The sequence below is a fragment of the Pelophylax lessonae genome (assembly GCF_965119305.1).
Source record: "Pelophylax lessonae genome assembly, chromosome: 13".
NCBI lineage: Eukaryota > Metazoa > Chordata > Amphibia > Anura > Ranidae > Pelophylax > Pelophylax lessonae.
Genome location: NC_138780.1, coordinates 9,146,544 through 9,164,688, shown reverse-complemented (window position 1 = coordinate 9,164,688; position 18,145 = coordinate 9,146,544). Strand labels below are relative to the sequence as shown.

The following is an 18,145-nucleotide window of genomic DNA, read 5'->3' as shown; positions in this document are numbered from 1 at the left end:
TTGTCATTGATTTAAAATGAAAAAAAAACACATTTGGCCACTAGATGGAGCCGCAAAACAAAAATAAAAACACATTTGGCCACTAGATGGAGCTGCAAAAAAAAACACATTTGGCCACCAGATGGAGCCGCAAAAAAAAAAAACACATTTGGCCACTAGATGGAGCCGTCAAAAGAAAAAACGATACTTACCACCATCAAGTGGCCAAATACAGCATTTTTCACATTAAGACTACATTAACTGTCCCCAGGGACACGGTCACCCACACTGGAGATGCCCACTATGCAGGTGGCACCAAAGAGGTCATGCCCAACTTTCTGGCACAGCCCCATTGATTTAAAATGGGAAAAACAGATTTGGCCACTAGATGGAGCCATCAAAAGAAAAAAATGATACCACCATCTAGTGGCCAAATACAGCATTTTTCACAATAAGACTACATTAACTATCCCCAGGGACACAGTCACCCACACTGGGGAGATGTCCACTATGCAGGTGGCCCCAAAGAGGTCATGCCCAACTTTCTGGCACAGCCCCATTGATTTAAAATGGGAAAAACACATTTGGCCACTAGATGGAGCCATCAAAAGAAAAAAATGATACTTACCACCATCTAGTGGCCAAATACAGCATTTTTCATAATAAGACTACAATAACTGTCCCCAGGGACACAGTCACCCACACTGGAGATGCCCACTGCATCACTGCACCACTGCAGGTGGTCCCAAAGAGGTCATGCCCAACTTTCTGGCACAGCCCCATCCTTAATCATTTCTGGACCGGGCCTTTTTCTGACACTTGTTTACAAGTTAAAATCATTTTTTTTTTGCTATAAAATTACTTAGAACCCCCCAAACATTATATATATATATATATATATATATATATATATACACACACACATACTTTTTTTAGCAAAGACCCTAGAGAATAAAATGGAGATTGTTGCAATATTTTTTTATCACACTGTATTTGTGCAGCGGCCTTACAAACGCAATTTTTGGGGAAAAAATACATTTTTTTAATTAAAAAAATAAGAAAACAGTAAAGTTAGCCCAATTTTTTTTTATAATGTGAAAGATAATGTTACGCCGAGTAAATAGATACCCAACATGTCATGCTTCAAAACTGCAAACACTCGTGGAATGGTGATAAACTTTGGTACCTAAAAATCCCCATAAGTGACAGTTTAACATTTTTTACAGGTTACCAGTTTTGAGTTACAGAGGAGGTCTAGGGCTAGAATTTTTTCTCTCGCTCCAACGATCGCGGCAATACCTCACATGTGTGGTTTAAACACCGTTTACATGTGTGGGCGCGACTTGCGTATGCGTTCGCTTCTGCGCGCGAGCTTCAGTTCATTTTTTTCTCCTATTTATTTTATCTTTTATTTTTATTTTTTTATTTTTTTTATTTTTACACTGTTTGTTTTTTTATTTTTTTATTTTTTTAAATTTTCTGACGGAGCGCTTTAATTTTTTTTCCTATTTATTTTATGTTTATTTTTTTATTTTTACACTATTTGTTTTTTTATTTTTTTTAATTTTCTGACGGAGCGCTTTAATTTTTTTTCTATTTATTTTATCTTTTATTTTTATTTTTTTATTTTTACACTGTTTTTTTTTTTTTTTATGTTTTGATCACTTTTATTCCTATTACAAGGAATGTAAACATCCCTTGTAATGGAAATAAGCAGGACAGGACCTCTTTAATGTGAGATCTGGGGTCAAAAAGACCTCACATCTACACTAAAAAAAAGTTTTTCCTATTTATTTTATATACTGTATATATTTTTTTTTAATTATATTTTATTTGCACAAAAGATAATCACATTACAGGAACAATGCAATGGCATTAAACAAACAGAAAAGGGAGTGGTGCCCCCATAGAGCAAAGAGGCAAAGAACAGTTAATCTACAGGAATAGTAAAACAAACAGTACAGAACTGCATTAACTGTGGGTAAGTTTATTTTATCTTTTATTTTTTATTTTTACACTGTTTTTTTTTTTATCATTTTTATTCCTATTATAATGAATGTAAGCATCCCTTGTAATAGAAATAAGCAGGACAGGTCCTCTTTATGGAGAGATCTGGGGGCCAAAAAGACCTCACATCTCACATCTACACTAAAAAAAGTTTTTCCTATTTATTTTATCTTTTATTTCTTGTTTTTTTTTTATGTTTTGATCACTTTAATTCCTATTACAAGGAATATAAACATCCCTTGTAATAGAAATAAGCAGGACAGGTCCTCTTTAATGTGAAATCTGGGGTCAAAAAAGACCTCAAATCTCACATCTACCCTAAAAAAAAAATTCCTATTTATTTTATCTTTTATTTTTTATTTTTACACTGTTTTTTTTTTGTTTTTTTTTATAACTTTTATTCCTATTACAAAGAATGTAAACATCCCTTGTAATAGAAATAAGCAGGACAGGTCCTCTTTAATGTGAAATCTGGGGTCAAAAAAGACCTCAAATCTCACATCTACCCTAAAAAAAATTCCTATTTATTTTATCTTTTATTTTTTATTTTTACACTGTTTTTTTTTTTGTTTTTTTTTTTATAACTTTTATTCCTATTACAAAGAATGTAAACATCCCTTGTAATAGAAATAAGCAGGACAGGTCCTCTTTAATGTGAGATCTGGGGTCAAAAAAGACCTCACATCTCACATCTACCCTAAAAAAAAAATTCCTATTTATTTTATCTTTTATTTTTTATTTTTACACTGGTTTTTTTTGTTTTTTTTTAATAACTTTTATTCCTATTACAAAGAATATAAACATCCCTTGTAATAGAAATAAGCAGGACCGGTCCTCTTTAATGTGAGATCTGGGGTCAAAAAGACCTCACATCTCACATCTACACAAAAAAGAAAAAAAAAAAAAAATTTTTTTCATCTTGGAAAAAAAATCATTTTTTTTCATCTTGAAAAAAAAAATCATTTTTTTTCATCTTGAAAAAAATGGGCTCTTTACATCGGTTTCTAGGAATGAAAAAAAAAAAATTAAATTTTTTTTCAGCAAGAAAAAAAATGGGCCCTTTAAGACCGTTGAGAGGAAGCGACGTATGACGTCACTCCGGTCCTCCAAGTTGAGTGGGGGTCATCTTGCCCTCACTCAACTTCCTGCCTGAGAGGACCAGATATTTTTCCCAGCTACCAGAGGTTGCGGTAAGCGGGAAAAATGACCGGGAAGCGGCGGGAGGGTGGGGGGCACCTCTTCTGCCGCCCATAAGGGTGATCCCGCGGTGAATCCGCCACTTGGCCAACCCTTATGTTAAAGCGGACCGCCCGCCGTTTAAAAAAATACCAGGGTTATGGCAGCTACCTCGGTATTTAACGTCAAAGTACCAACGTAAAAATGTGGCGAAAAGTGGTTCAATATGAGGGAACCGCCCACTTGTGGCGGCAATTCCAACAGTTTTTACCTTCTTCTGAGCTACTGTGCATGCTAGGTAAAGCAAATAAGGGCAGTGCTGTGATCCCGGGACACCTCATCATCAGGACAAAGGTCTGAGATACAAGACTGTCCCTGCAAATCCGGGACGGTTGGTATCAACGTCCATGACAAATTGACCTCTAGAAGATTTGCCCATCACTGGTGACCCCATTGGTGTTCTTTTAACCTTGGGGGAATTACACCAAAGCACAAAGTTTGCACGTTTTTCCCTACATTTAGTCCACAGGACCCCCTCCCCAAAATCGACCTCGTCCTCGACTCTACGAAGCTTACACTTGAGCATTTTTCAGCTTTGCCTAGGAACCTGGATGGACGAAGGTGCTTGGGAATGGGTTCACCAGCTTTTCAAATCCATCCCTTAGATGTTCTGTTTTGTTGTCCTTTAATAAGACTATTACTTATTATGGAGTGATCACACCGTCACATGTCCGCTCCACCGAGAAATGGAACGAATGAGCAAGAACCGGTTCAATTTCCAGAAGAAAGGCCTCCTTGTATCATGATGTGAAAATATTTTCTGGTAAACAGGCGGGTGTGTGAGATCAAACATAACCTTCTCTGACCGTATGAGAGGAACATCAACCCAGAAAGGGTATTTCAGGGTTTAGTGTCCCACCATCCCTGTGCTGAGTTCCCAGGTATGTACACCTACTGTGCCCATTATGAGGGGTTCCCACCATCCCTAGTATGATGCATGGTTGGCCATACACTCTCTAATAAGGAATTAGTAGGTATGGTGTAGGGTACATAGTTTTTTAGGTTTTACTTCTCATCCTCTCTATTTTTCCTGGTGTAATAAAGACAGGAAATGATGGGGAAACCCCGAAATGTTGTCACCAGAACAGGAAGAACGGGGAAATCTTCCACCGGGGACACTGGCTCCAAGGAGTTTCCTTCACTTTGGAGGGATCTCCTCTTATTTCCTGTGGTGTCACAGGACAGGAAGTGAAGAGAAATGTTCCCAACAGGACAAAGTTTTTTGGGTTTTCTTTTTTTGGTCTTTTTTCTGGAGGTTTTATTGGAGAAAATAAAACATTGGGAAGTTTGGAAATGTTTTTTTTTTTTTTATTTATTTTATTTTTTTTTTTTTTTTTTGTTTGGACATTTTTTTCGGAATACATAAATGATTCTATTTGATAAGAATGTTTGTAAACAGTTTTCTTTGCCGTCGTATGATTGTACCATTATTCGCGTTGATGTTGGAAATACAAACGCGCCGCGTGGAAAAATAAACGTCTCATGAATTTGGTTAAAAAAATAAATAAAAATGTGAAAAAATAAATAAAAATGTGAATAAAATAAATAAAAATGTGAATAAAATAAATAAAAATAAATTAAAATAAACAAATGCATTCAGAAAATTTGATGGAAATCCAATGTAAATATTGCTCACATGGCAGCAAGTAACCAATCAGGCTGCGGAGATTAAATAAAAATGTAAATAAAATAAATAAATGTAATTAAAATAAAAATGTAAATAAAATAAAAAAATAAATAAAAATGTAATTAAAATAAAAATGTAAATAAAATAAATAAAAATGTAAATAAAATAAATAAAAATGTGAAAAAAATAAATAAAAATAAATTAAAATAAACAAATGCATTCAGAAAATTTGATGGAAATCCAATGTAAATATTTCTCACATGGCAGCAAGTAACCAATCAGGCTGCGGAGATTAAATAAAAATGTAAATAAAATAAATAAATGTAATTAAAATAAAAATGTAAATAAAATAAAAAAAATAAAAAAAATAAAAATGTAATTAAAATAAATAAAAATGTGAAAAAAATGAATTAAAATAAACAAATGCATTCAGAAAATTTTATGAAAATCCAATGTAAATATTGCTCACATGGCAGCAAGTAACCAATCAGGCTGCGGAGATTGTAGCCCCCCCTGGACAGCCATGGGATGCAAAGGTTGATTGGTTACAAAAGATCAATTTTTAAACAATGAGGTGTGTCCCTTTAAGAGCAGATGCCCCTCCCCCTGGCTGTGATCAGCTGACTTGTAGTCACATGCCAGAGGAGGAAGTATTTGGCTGGTTGGAGTCATGAGAGTGGAGGTGCAGCTGCTGCTCTGGGCCCTTTGTGTTGGGCTGGGGGCCACAGGGGCCCCTGAGGAGGAGACCAGGAAGGTGAGAGGTGTAGGGAGGAGCCTGGGGGGGGGGACTACAAACCCCAGTATACCCTGTGAGTGGGGGTTGGAGTCTTGCTATTGGCAGATTCATTGTCTGTGGTTCGGGGGATGGGGAGGGGAATCGTTACACAACTCTGGAGGACTACAACTCCTAGTGTGCCCTGTGATCAGCGGGCGCCAGGTCTTGCTGGGACTTGTAGTACCTCTTTGGGTAATGAGCCGTGGGTTATTGTACTGTGAATCAGACTGGGAGGGGAGGTTTCTGTACAAAACCTGCTGGGACTACAACTCCCAGCATGCCCTGTGATCCAGAGGTTGCCAAGGCATACTGAGTCTTGTAGTTCCACCTTGGGGGGTAATGAGTCCTAATTTATGGGGCTGTGATTCAGAGAGGGATGCATTTATATACACTGTCTGGGGACTACAACTTCCATCGTGCCCTGTGACCTGGAGCCCCCTAAACCATGCTGGGTCTTGTAGTTTCACTTTGTGTTAGGAGCCATTGCCCGTTGTCTTTGATTTGGGGGGTGAGGTGTAGTGTGTATCCAGTCTGGGGGACTACCACTCCCAGCATTCTCTGGGGGGGGGGGGGTTGCTAGTATATGCTGGGATTTGTAGTTCCTTTTTGATTACACAAACATGGCTTGATATTTTGGGATTCTGAGTCTGCAGGGAGGGTGTTCTCCTATACACAGCCTGGAGGACTACAATTCCCAGTGTGCCTTGTGATCTGGTACATGCTGGGACTTGTAGTTTGAGTCTGGGTGGGACACTCACTGACTTCTGCCTGGGACTTGTAGTTCCTTGTAGTCTAGTGAGCTGACGATCATTGCCCTGGACTAGATGTCGTTTACGGTGGATCTCTGTCCGTTAGATGCCGTTGCGTTGGATCTCCGTCCCGTTAGATGCCGTTACGTTGGATCTCCGTCCGTTAGATGCTTTTACGTGGGATCTCCGTCCATTGGATACCTTTACGTTGGATCTCCGTCCCGTTAGATGCCGTTGCGTTGGATCTCCGTCCCGTTAGATGCCGTTGCGTTGGATCTCCGTCCCGTTAGATGCCGTTGCGTTGGATCTCCGTCCCGTTAGATGCCGTTGCGTTGGATCTCCGTCCCGTTAGATGCCGTTGCGTTGGATCTCCGTCCCGTTAGATGCCGTTGCGTTGGATCTCCGTCCCGTTAGATGCCGTTGCGTTGGATCTCCGTCCCGTTAGATGCCGTTGCGTTGGATCTCCGTCCCGTTAGATGCCGTTGCGTTGGATCTCCGTCCCGTTAGATGCCGTTGCGTTGGATCTCCGTCCCGTTAGATGCCGTTGCGTTGGATCTCGGTCCGTTAGATGCCGTTGCGTTGGATTTCGGTCCGTTAGATGCCGTTGCGTTGGATCTCGGTCCGTTAGATGCCGTTGCGTTGGATCTCGGTCCGTTAGATGCCGTTGCGTTGGATCTCGGTCCGTTAGATGCCGTTGCGTTGGATCTCGGTCCGTTAGATGCCGTTGCGTTGGATCTCGGTCCGTTAGATGCCGTTGCGTTGGATCTCGGTCCGTTAGATGCCGTTGCGTTGGATCTCGGTCCGTTAGATGCCGTTGCGTTGGATCTCGGTCCGTTAGATGCCGTTGCGTTGGATCTCGGTCCGTTAGATGCCGTTGCGTTGGATCTCGGTCCGTTAGATGCCGTTGCGTTGGATCTCGGTCCGTTAGATGCCGTTACGTTGGATCTCGTTTCCGTTAGATGCCGTTACGTTGGATCTCCGTCCCGTTAGATGCCGTTACGTTGGATCTCCGTCCCGTTAGATGCCGTTGTGTTGGATCTCCGTCCCGTTAGATGCCGTTGTGTTGGATCTCCGTCCCGTTAGATGCCGTTGCGTTGGATCTCGGTCCGTTAGATGCCGTTGCGTTGGATCTCGGTCCGTTAGATGCCGTTGCGTTGGATCTCGGTCCGTTAGATGCCGTTGCGTTGGATCTCGGTCCGTTAGATGCCGTTGCGTTGGATCTCGGTCCGTTAGATGCCGTTGCGTTGGATCTCGGTCCGTTGGATCTCTGTCCGTCGGATCTCGGTCCCGTTGGATGCCCTTGCATCGGATCTCCTATATATGTGGTTGTATATTTTATTTTCTCTTATTGTATATCTCATGTTATCTCACATTCTCAGACTTCCTAGTGTGTGTTGTGGACGGCTGGGTAAAGATTGGTGTACAATGTCTGCTACCCCTCCCCCCGCCTACCATGCCTGTCCTTGGGAATCCCCAGCAAATAAGACACTGCGGATGGGGGCTGTGAACTGTCCCTGTTGTCCAGCAATTAAAAAAAAAACAAAAAAAAACAAATGGTGACTGACTCAGGATTCACACTCTACCGAACTGATCTCTTTGCTGAATTCCCGGGTCTGTACACCTGCTGTGCCCATTATGAGGGGTTCCCACCATCCCTGTGCTGAGTTCCCAGGTCTGTACACCTGCTGTGCCCATTATGAGGGGTTCCCACCATCCCTGTGCTGAGTTCCCAGGTCTGTACACCTGCTGTGCCCATTATGAGGGGTTCCCACCATCCCTGTGCTGAGTTCCCGGGTCTGTACACCCGCTGTCCATTATGAGGGGTTCCCTCCATCCCTGTGCTGAGTTCCCAGGTCTGTACACCCGCTGTGTCCATTATGAGGGGTTCCCTCCATCCCTGTGCTGAGTTCCCAGGTCTGTACACCCGCTGTGCCCATTATGAGGGGTTCCCTCCATCCCTGTGCTGAGTTCCCGGGTCTGTACACCCACTGTGCCCATTATGAGAGGTTCCCACCATCCCTGTGCTGAGTTCCCAGGTCTGTACACCCGCTGTGCCCATTATGAGGGGTTCCCACCATCCTTGTGCTGAGTTCCCGGGTCTGTACACCTGCTGTGCCCATTATGAGGGGTTCCCTCCATCCCTGTGCTGAGTTCCTGGGTCTGTACACCCGCTGTGCCCATTATGAGGGGTTCCCACCATCCCTGTGCTGAGTTCATGGGTCTGTACACCTGCTGTGCCCATTATGAGGGGTTCCCTCCATCCCTGTGCTGAGTTCCTGGGTCTGTACACCCGCTGTGCCCATTATGAGGAGTTCCCACCATCCCTGTGCTGAGTTCCTGGGTCTGTACACCTGCTGTGCCCATTATGAGAGGTTCCCACCATCCCTGTACTGAATTTTCATGTGGATTTCAGATAAGCTCTGATTGGCCAATGTTATTTTTAGACTCCTCACCAGACTATTAATGATTTGATCATTTATCTCTCTTCCCTCCTCAGGTCTCTCTGGAGTTGAACCCTGGCTCCTCCAACTCCACCCAGAACCTCCTCCATATCCGGGCAGTGGGAAACGGCAGCACCATCCATTATGTATGGAGTACCATCGGGGCCCCCACCGTCCTCCTCATCTACACCGACAGTGAATACACCCAGCTGCAGGTCAACTGGACCAAACTGCTCTCCCAGGAGCCCTATGGAGCCATCCGCGTGGAACCTTCCAACCATGTGCGCTATTCCACCGCCCTGCTCTTCACCCGGGTACGCCACATAACCCAATTTTAATCTCATACATGTATACACTATACATTGAAATGATGATTTCCTAAAAAGGTCCCTCCACCCAAATCTCGTATCTATAGTTTGTGTTGGAAGCAGATGGTCAGATCCTAGACCAGTGATGGGGAACCTTGGCACCCCAGATGTTTTGGAACTATATTTCCCATGATGCTCATGAGTTCTGGGCACCTGCTACATTTATGCCAAAGCCCTCTGTTTTTGGACAGAGAAGTCTCCCCCCCCCCCCCCTAAAGTGGGCGGAGACAGAAGCGGAGGTGGGGAGATCTCATCTCTCTCAGGTGACCAGACAGACTTCACCTGTAACTGACATCATGCACTTGGGTGGAGAGATCCTTCAACAGAAATGTTGTTACAATGGAAAACGCCGGATTCATGAAATCTGATCTGGGCACATATATCTGTTGTGTTTACTTATTTCTCTCTAAAGCTCTAAGTCCTGTGTCTTTCTGCTGCTCCATTCTTCTGTTATTAGCATGATAACTTCTTCTGTTATTAGCATGATAACTTCTGACAAGTTCTCCGACACAGGAGCTAAAAACACAGCTCTGCATGTTTCTTTATTCCTCTGCCTATGTGGAGGGGGGGGTTGCCTTTCCTCCAATCAGCTCACACATAGTGTATGCCAAGACTCCACACCCACTGCTGAAACGGGAAGAAAAATGTTGTGCACTTTCTAAATAATGTCGAAAGCTGAAGGCAGCAGATATGCATGAAAACGTATCTAGGACAATTTGTTGCATCTGTGTATCATCTGAGGACAGTCACTGCACTGGGGATATGTCAGGGTTTACATCCACTTTGAATTTATCTACCAGTCCTCCAATCATAGAGCACTTTTCACTGCAGTCACTGATAGTACTGTTTCTGTGAATGGAGGAAGGGTGCAGAAAGGAAAGGCACAGTTGGCACTCTTGACTCTCTCCCATCAGATCAACATTTATAAACAATGTTACTTTGTATCTCTCTAACATTGTTTATAAACATTGATTAGACAGGAGATAGAGATACACAGTAACATTATTTATAAACATTAATCAGACAGGAGATAGAAAGATACAAGGTAACATTGTTCATAAACATTGATCAGAGGAGAAATGGAGAGATACAAAGTGACATTGTATAGAAAAATTGATCCGACGCGAGATACAAAGTAACATTGTTTATAAACATTGATCTGACGGGAGAGAGAGAGAGAGATACAAAGTAACATTGTTTATAAACAATGTTACTTTGTATCTCGCGTCTGATCAATGTTTCTATACAATGTCACTTTGTATCTCTCTATTTCTCCTCTGATCAATGTTTATAAACAAGGTTACATTGTTACATTGTATCTCTCTATCTCCTGTCTGATCAATGTTTCTATACAATGTCACTTTGTATCTTTTATATCTCTCCTCTGATCAATGTTTATAAACAATGTTACTTTGTATCTCTCTATCTCCCGTCCTAATCAGTGTTACTTTTGTATCTCATGTCTGATCAATGTTTATAAAGTGACATTGTTTTATTAACATTGATCAGACAGGAGAGAGAGAGAGAGATACACAAAGTAACATTGTTTATAAACATTTATCAGACAGGAGATGAAGAGATACAAAGTAACATTGTTTATAAACATTGATCAGTTGAGAGATACAAAGTAGCAAGGTTTATAGACAATGTTACTTTGTATCTCTCCATCTCCTTTCTGATCAAAGTTTGTAAACAATGTTACTTTGTATCTCTTGCCTGACCAACATTTGTAAACCAATGTTACTTTGTATCTCTCTCTATCTCCCGTCTGATACAAAGTAACATTGTTTATAAACATTTATCAGATGGGAGATAGAGATACAAAGTAACATTGTTTATAAACCTTGATCAGTTGAGAGATACAAAGTAACAAGGTTTATAAACAACGTTACTTTGTATCTCTGTCCTGATCAAGGTTTATAATCAATACTACTTTGTATCTCTCAACTGATCATTGTTTATAAATCTTGACCAGGCAAGAGATACAAAGTAACATCGTTAAGAAGCATATATCAGACCGCGGATAGAGAGATGCAAAAGTAACATTGTTTATAAATGTTGGTCAGACAGCGGATAGAGAGATACAAAGTACCATTTGTTTACAAATGTTGGTATGGCAAGAGATACAAAGTAACATTGTTTATAAACATTGATCAGATGGGGAAATGGAGAGATACAATGTTTATAAACACTGTCAGGTGGTCCTCACCCCTAACAATGGTCGGTAAGTGGGGGGGGGGGGGGGGGGGAAGGACAGGGCATATTATACACGTTCTGTTTATTATAACATGCGCAGTGTGCCTGCAATGGGTTAATATCTGTTTTTTGTTCCCTTTTGCATTCTCAAGATCTTTGAATACAAAGACGTCAACAACACGGCCAATTTCAGCGGTACGGAGAGTAAATTATTCTACCCACCTTACCACCTGTCCGAGTTCACCTGGGACAGCGCCAGAGACTCCATCAACTCCTCCTCGCTGGAGGCACGTCTGTCGGGAGGGAACTCCTCCGACCCAAACTTCAATAACGGGAGTGTCACCTTCCAGGTGAGTGAGATGAGAGCCGAGGATGGCCGAGCCAATCACTGACTGTGTCCATTGACTCAATTTACAAGGTGTCTGGAATAGGGAGGCAGCCAGAGCTGACGTTTTGAATATCCCAGTTTCCTGGCTGTCTCCTGGGTCAAGCCACTAACCCAACCACTCATATAAAGCTAATCATAACGAAGTGTATCGACCTATAAATCCAAGAATACAAAATAGAACGTATACTGCAACTTCCCAGTCCTGAGATGCGGTGTCTTTACTAGTTTTCTTTTTTGTTTGGGCCAAAAAACATTTTCTGCAACTACAGAATCCTGTTGATCCTGATAGAAATCCAATTTATTTCTCGCAGGTCTCAGCGTACGAAGGTTCGGGCCGTGATCGCGCATCTCCCCGGCTGCTTCACAATGCCAACTGCACCAAAGTGGAGTTCATGCTGTCGGGGGTCAAACCGCAGGGCAATAACTCCCGCTTCGCCCTGGAAATGGTGACCCTGGAAAAGAAGGCGGGGCGGAAGAAGATGCGGTCGGTCCGCTCCATTGATGATGAGTACACCCCGACTATCTTTGAGGTACACTAGGATGTATAATGTCCAGGAGCAGTCTACCCTTTCCAGGCAGTTTAGTATTGTCTGGGGTGGAGGAGGGGTGTAAATGTTCCCGGCTTCTTCTTTCTCGATGACTCCAGTGATGATCTTTGTGTCCCTTGTGTTTTTTTACTCTGGTGATGATCTTTGGTGATGATCTTTGTGTCCCTTGTGTTTTTTTACTCTGGTGATGATCTTTGTGTCCCTTGTGTTTTTTTTACTCTGGTGATGATCTTTGTGTCCCTTTGTGTTTTTTACTCCGGTGGTGATCTTTGTGTCTCTGGTGGTGATCTTTGTGTCCCTTGTGTTTTTTACTCTGGTGATGATCTGTGTATCCCTTGTGTTTTTACTTTGGTGATGATCTTTGTGTCCCTTGTGGTTTTTTACTCTGGTGATGATCTTTGTGTCCCTTGTGTTTTTGACTCTGGTGATGATCTTTGTGTCCCTTGTGTTTTTTGCAAACCTTTACCTATACTTGCCAATGCACATCCAGGCATTATTTATTGTTGTGTGTGTGAATTTTTTTGTCTTTATTGAGAGGCTTCTAGTTTGCCAATCACACATTAAAATCACAAAGAGCAGTGTCAAGGACTGGGGTCCATTTTCACAGGGGGAGGGGCAGTTCAGAAGATATAGGGGTGTACCTGGGGCTGCATTTAGACACTGGTGTCACAGAGGGGCTCAGGTTGTATGGGCGTCACAGAATAAAGGATACTGCTGGGGTCACTGGAGTGCACAGGGGTAACGGAGTCACTGAAGACACATAAGCTCTAGGGTCACTGATGGCACAGGATTGTGACACTGGAGATGCAGGGGCCCCTGGAGACACAGGAGTAGAAATAATCACTGGGGGGTACTGGAGTAGAGGGGATCGCTGGGGGGCACTGGAGTAGAGGGATTTCTGAGGGGGCACAGGAGACACTCAAGTAGAGGGATTGCTGGGGGGGCTCTGGAGTAGAGGGATTGTTGGGGGCACTGGAGATACAGGAGTAGAGGGATCACTGGAGTTGAGGGATTGCTGGGGGTACTGGAGTTGAGGGATCACTGGAGTTGGGGGATTGCTGGGGGGCACTGGAGTTGAGGGATTGCTGGGGGCACTGGAGTTGAGTGATCACTGGAGTAGAGGGATTTCTGGGATTGCTGGGGGACACTGGAGTAGACGGATTGCTGGGGGCACTGGAGACACTGGAGTTGAGGGATTGCTGGGGGCACTGGAGTAGAGGGGATCCCTGGGGGCACTGGAGTAGAGGGTTCGCTTGGGGCACTGGAGATACAGGAGTAGAGAGATCACTGAAGTTGAGGGATTTCTGGGATCACTGGCGTAGAGGGGATTGCTGGGGGGATCACTGGCGTAGAGGGGATTGCTGGGGGTCACTGGAGACACTGCAGTAGAGGGATTTCTGAGGTCACTGGAGACACTGGAGCAGAGGGATTGCTGGGGTTACTGGAGACACTGGAGTAGAGGGATTGCTGGAGACACTGGAGTAGAGGGATTGCTGGAGACACTGGAGTAGAGGGATTGCTGGAGACACTGGAGTAGAGGGATTGCTGGGAGCACTGGAGACACTGGAGTAAGGCACTCTCTGTAATGTTACTAATAATGATCCCTGTGCACCTGCCCTTGGCGACTATTTATTCACCGTCTCCTTACATCCATTTATTTCTCCTGACAGGTGATGGAATTGGTGCCGGACTTCCCCAACACCAGTCATGCCCTTGGCTACTTCCAGTGGAAGTCGGTGGCATATGGCACCGCGAGTGGTGGTAGAGCCAACGCCCTGCCTTGCAAAATGTACAAGCCACACAGCCTGAACGAGACCCTCCACGTTCCCAGCATCATCCACGCTTTCTACGGGGAAGATCTAGCTGACGGATACAACATTGAAGCTTATAATGTCTCCTTCGGGATTGCAGACGGTGACTTCTACGACAAGCACAGCTTCCTAGGCTGGTAAGAGTAAAGTGACTTCTGTCCTCCTTATTCTTCTAGTCGGGGGCGGCAGTGTGTTCCTTAAGACGGTTTCACTTCCCCGCGTGCATCCTGCTCAGTCATTGTCGGCGTGGTTTAGGAGGAACCATCTGTACGGCCGAGTGGGAGCTGTGAGCTGACCACAGAAATTTTCAAGGCGGTTGGATCCTTTCTGGGTCAGAATATTTCAATATTTTCCTTTATTTGTAATCCAATCAATGGGCTCCTCTATTTGCTTGGCAATGGGTGCATGGCCTTTCCAAAGGTAGGTTTTGGGATCAGGGCTGTCATTGGAAATCATGGGACATACAGCCTACCTGACAGCGCCCCCTATAGGAGATCAGGTTCAGCACACACCATGCCGGCAGTGGGGCTCTGCATGGTTCCATGGGTGACTCTCGGAACACGTGGGCTCCTGGAAGTCCACCTAATAAAGCCTTGACATCGGTGGCCACCAAATTTTCTACCACTATTCCCACCCAGCCCAGTACTGGCATCTCATAGGGCCTGCAGAAATCTTGTGGTGCCACCACAAGCAAAATTGAGGTTGTCCTGTTGGTACTCAGAAGTGAGGGTGCCAGCATGAAATATCACTCATCCAGTAGTGTCAATGAACAAAGAAACAGAACCACCGCTTGCTTAGTCCGCTCCGCAGAACACTCCGCCAACGAGTTTCGTCCCACTCACTGGGGCTTAGTCATAGAGGTCCTCTCGCAGGACCCACTGTGCTCTTCATGCATGTATCACCCAATGTGATACAGAACCACCGCTTGCTCAGTCCACTCCCCAGAACATGCCGCAGAACACGCCACCAACGAGTTTCGCCTCACCCACTGGGGCTTAGTCATAGAGGTCCTCTCGCAAGACCCACTGTGCTCTTCATGCATGTATCACCCAATGTGATACAGAACCACCGCTTGCTCAGTCCACTCCGCAGAACATGCCGCAGAACACACCACCAACGAGTTTCACCCCACCCACTGGGGCTTAGTCATAGAGGTCCTCTCACAGGACCCACTGTGCTCTTCATTCATGTATCACCCAATGTCTTGCTGATGACCTGAGATGTCAAAGTGCAAGCTCCCTGGGAGTAAGAGGCTTTCAGCTGAGGGTCAAGTGGGGAAAGGAGCATGTGCACTGAGCCAGAGTGGATCCTGTGCACAGGCGCGGCAGCTGCCGTCTAGGCTATGGCCACAGCAGGCAACCCTGTCTGGTCTGGGGTAAGGCCCTGGCCCACTATAGCATTCCTGCCTGCACCCCTCTATTGGTGACACCAGTGTACCATTTCTGTGTAATGTGTGTCCAAACAGCCCAATTGGGAGCCGGGGACAGAGCGTTGTCACCCTGTAACAGTGCCTGGACAAGGGCATTCATGGCAGGATCATCAGGGATTATTTTAACCCTTATCGCCTGCCGCGCGCAAATATGCGGCCTCTCGACGCAGAGGGACCGCATAGTTGCGTAAATTGCTGTGCAACCGAAAGCTCCCGATCATTGCTTGTGGTTGGGATTTTTTGCCAATCACGGCAGTCACATGCTCTTAAGCCCCGCCCCGCCTCCCAGCATCATAAACCTCCTTAAAGGGCCAGGAGGCGTCTGCATTAGGTTAATGAAAATTCCAGTTTCATTTTTTTTTTTTTTATAAATTGTCAATGCAATTATTTTCCAATGGATCTGCATTCCTTTTACTCCAGCGGTTCTCATTGCAGGTCAGCGTTGATCGGTTATGGTACGCCGCCCCACGATTCCTTCTCCGTGCTGGTCCTCTGCATCATGGCGGTGGCTCTGGGCGCGCCCCTGCTGCTGCTAATCGTGGGCGCCATCGTGGTGTTGGTGATAAGGAGGAAGACAGTGGTGCCCAACTACGAGCCGGTGAACTAGGAGGGGAGGACGACTCCGCCTCGGGACTATTTTGCACAAAGAAACTTGAAACTGACCAATGGCAATAAGGACGGACTCACAGCTGGCGGATGCTGATTGGCGACCGCTCTAGCGGCGGATTCTGATTGGTGACCGCTCTAGCGGCGGATGCCACCTGACTTAAAGGGATTGTTTACAATATTTTGACCTTATCACTGACCTCTTTACAAAGATCTGCGGCCAAAGACCTGGAACTTGGTTTTTCATTGAGCTCCCTGAATACGGCTTACAGCCATGGGAGCTCAACCTGTGGCCCTCCAGCTGTTGCGGAACTACAACTCCCATCATGCCTCTACCTTTGGGAGCCATGCTTGCAACTGTTAGCAGCTTGCAATGCCTCATGGGACTTGTAGTCCCGCAACAGCTGGAGGGCCACAGGTTGAGCATGCATGCGTCTTGGACTGTAAATTTAAAGCCCAACTCCAGCCCAACTTTTTTTTTTTTTTTTTTAGTTTTGGATTTAGTGGGGAAGAGTTAAAGCTGAACTCCAGGGTGGGTGGAGACCAGGCCAGTCATCCTGCACAAGGAGAGGTGGGAGGGACCAGCAGACTCCACCCACTACAGGCTGCCTGCAGAGAACTATGGGGGGTGAAGACAAAACCAGTCACCCTGTACAAGGAGAGAGTAGATCTGTGGGAGGGGCCCCTAAGGCAGGAAATTGCAGGAAGGGGTGGAGACAAGACCGCAGTCACCCTGCATAAGGAAAGAGATCTGATGGATTTGGACAATATCTGCTTATCCTGGAGTTCAGCTTTAAAATTTCTTTTTTTTTCCTCTTTTGATTCCCCCCTCCCTCCTTGGGGCGACACCCTTACAAGAAATGTGAAGGACAGTTGTCATCAGGTCAGGAAGGCACAAACCACAATAAAACTTCAGAGGTTCTAACCCCTCTCCGCTCTACAAAATATAGATTGGTTTCCCCATTGGAGAGATTTGCCATCACTTCCTGTCCTGGCACAGGAACACGGATGACCTTTATTTTGAAGATGGTCAACAGGACAAATTGTGAGGTTGAATCTCTGCAGTGGTGACACAAACGGTGATAGCAGTGTGAAAAAAGATACCAAAAAGGGCACCGGGCCAAAGATCTAAGGGCCCATAACGACAAAAAAAGTAGATACCAACGCGTTTCGTCAGAATTGGCCGTTAACCCATTGTGTTCTTCTGTTTGTCTTCCCTGTCCAAATATTTTATAGGTAATCCCTGAGCTTCCAATAAAAACCTGGTGAGGGCTCTACCCCCCCCCCCCCCAAGGAAAAAACATTTTGGCCTGGAGTTGGGCTTTTCTGAATTTCACCCCCCCACTGATCTAGCTGCTTTTCTGGTCTCCTAGTTGGCTGACAGCCAGCGATAAAGGAGGACCAATTCGGTGATTGGGAATTGAGAATTTAACGGGTTGTGGAGTGTGGTGGCTTTGATCCTCCTGTAGGCGCTCCATCCAAAACCAGGCTTCTAGATTTGGCTTTGGGTCTTGTTTTTGAAGTGACCAATTGGGGTTGTTTTTGTCTCTCTGTAGATGGGGGGACGATGGCCAAGTCTTGCCAACTGCCTTTTTCTTTCTTTAGCAATGCAAACTCCTAATTGGACGGTGCTTTCTTCTGAGAACCAATGGAAATCAGGGAGCTCTGTGCCCCCCCCCCCCCCACCTGCAGGCCTTTATACCCCAGGGGAGGGCGGGTTAAAGTGCACCTGTCATGGACCGTATCGGCACCTTTCCTGGGTGGAAGTGATATTTTTACTGATGCCGGTTGGCCCGAATTTGGTGTTCTTGCCATGTCACCACTTCATGATAAACTGGAATTTTGTTGGAGGGTGTTTGGGAACAAAATGGTGCATTTTTGTTTTGGAATTCCTTAAAGCCCTGCTTCTTCCCCACCTTAAAATTACACTAAAACCCCAAATATTCACCCAGATCGGTGGTCTACAATCTTCTGGACTGCACAGT

General features: G+C 44.8%; 3 protein-coding genes across 3 annotated transcripts in view; 1 reads left to right on the top strand and 2 right to left on the bottom strand.

Annotated features, from left to right (window-relative positions):
* Positions 1-762, bottom strand: part of LOC309569793 (uncharacterized protein) — a gene marked incomplete at its 5' end in the record, with an annotated part of 71,003 nt that extends 70,241 nt beyond the window's left edge. The window contains one exon of the mRNA XM_082275797.1: positions 679-762. Coding sequence (XP_082131923.1) covers positions 679-762 — 84 coding nt within the window. The remainder of the gene's footprint in view (positions 1-678) is intronic.
* Positions 1-18,145, bottom strand: part of LOC309543141 (uncharacterized protein) — a gene marked incomplete at its 3' end in the record, with an annotated part of 1,180,881 nt that overhangs the window by 840,216 nt on the left and 322,520 nt on the right. The window lies entirely within an intron of this gene.
* Positions 5,514-16,252, top strand: GLMP (glycosylated lysosomal membrane protein). The gene is made up of 6 exons (XM_082242544.1): positions 5,514-5,603; positions 8,871-9,128; positions 11,531-11,728; positions 12,078-12,296; positions 13,985-14,262; positions 15,990-16,252. Exons 1-6 carry the CDS (start codon positions 5,520-5,522, stop codon positions 16,159-16,161), a joined length of 1,209 nt encoding a protein of 402 aa, XP_082098670.1. The 5' UTR covers positions 5,514-5,519; the 3' UTR covers positions 16,162-16,252.

Coding starts and splice junctions, on each gene's coding strand:
- GLMP (XM_082242544.1), top strand. CDS start 5,520: ATGAGAGTGGAGGTGCAGCTGCTGCTCTGGGCCCTTTGTGTTGGGCTG. Junction 5,604..8,870: donor CTGAGGAGGAGACCAGGAAG/GTGAGAGGTGTA, acceptor TTCCCTCCTCAG/GTCTCTCTGGAGTTGAACCC. Junction 12,297..13,984: donor ACACCCCGACTATCTTTGAG/GTACACTAGGAT, acceptor TTCTCCTGACAG/GTGATGGAATTGGTGCCGGA.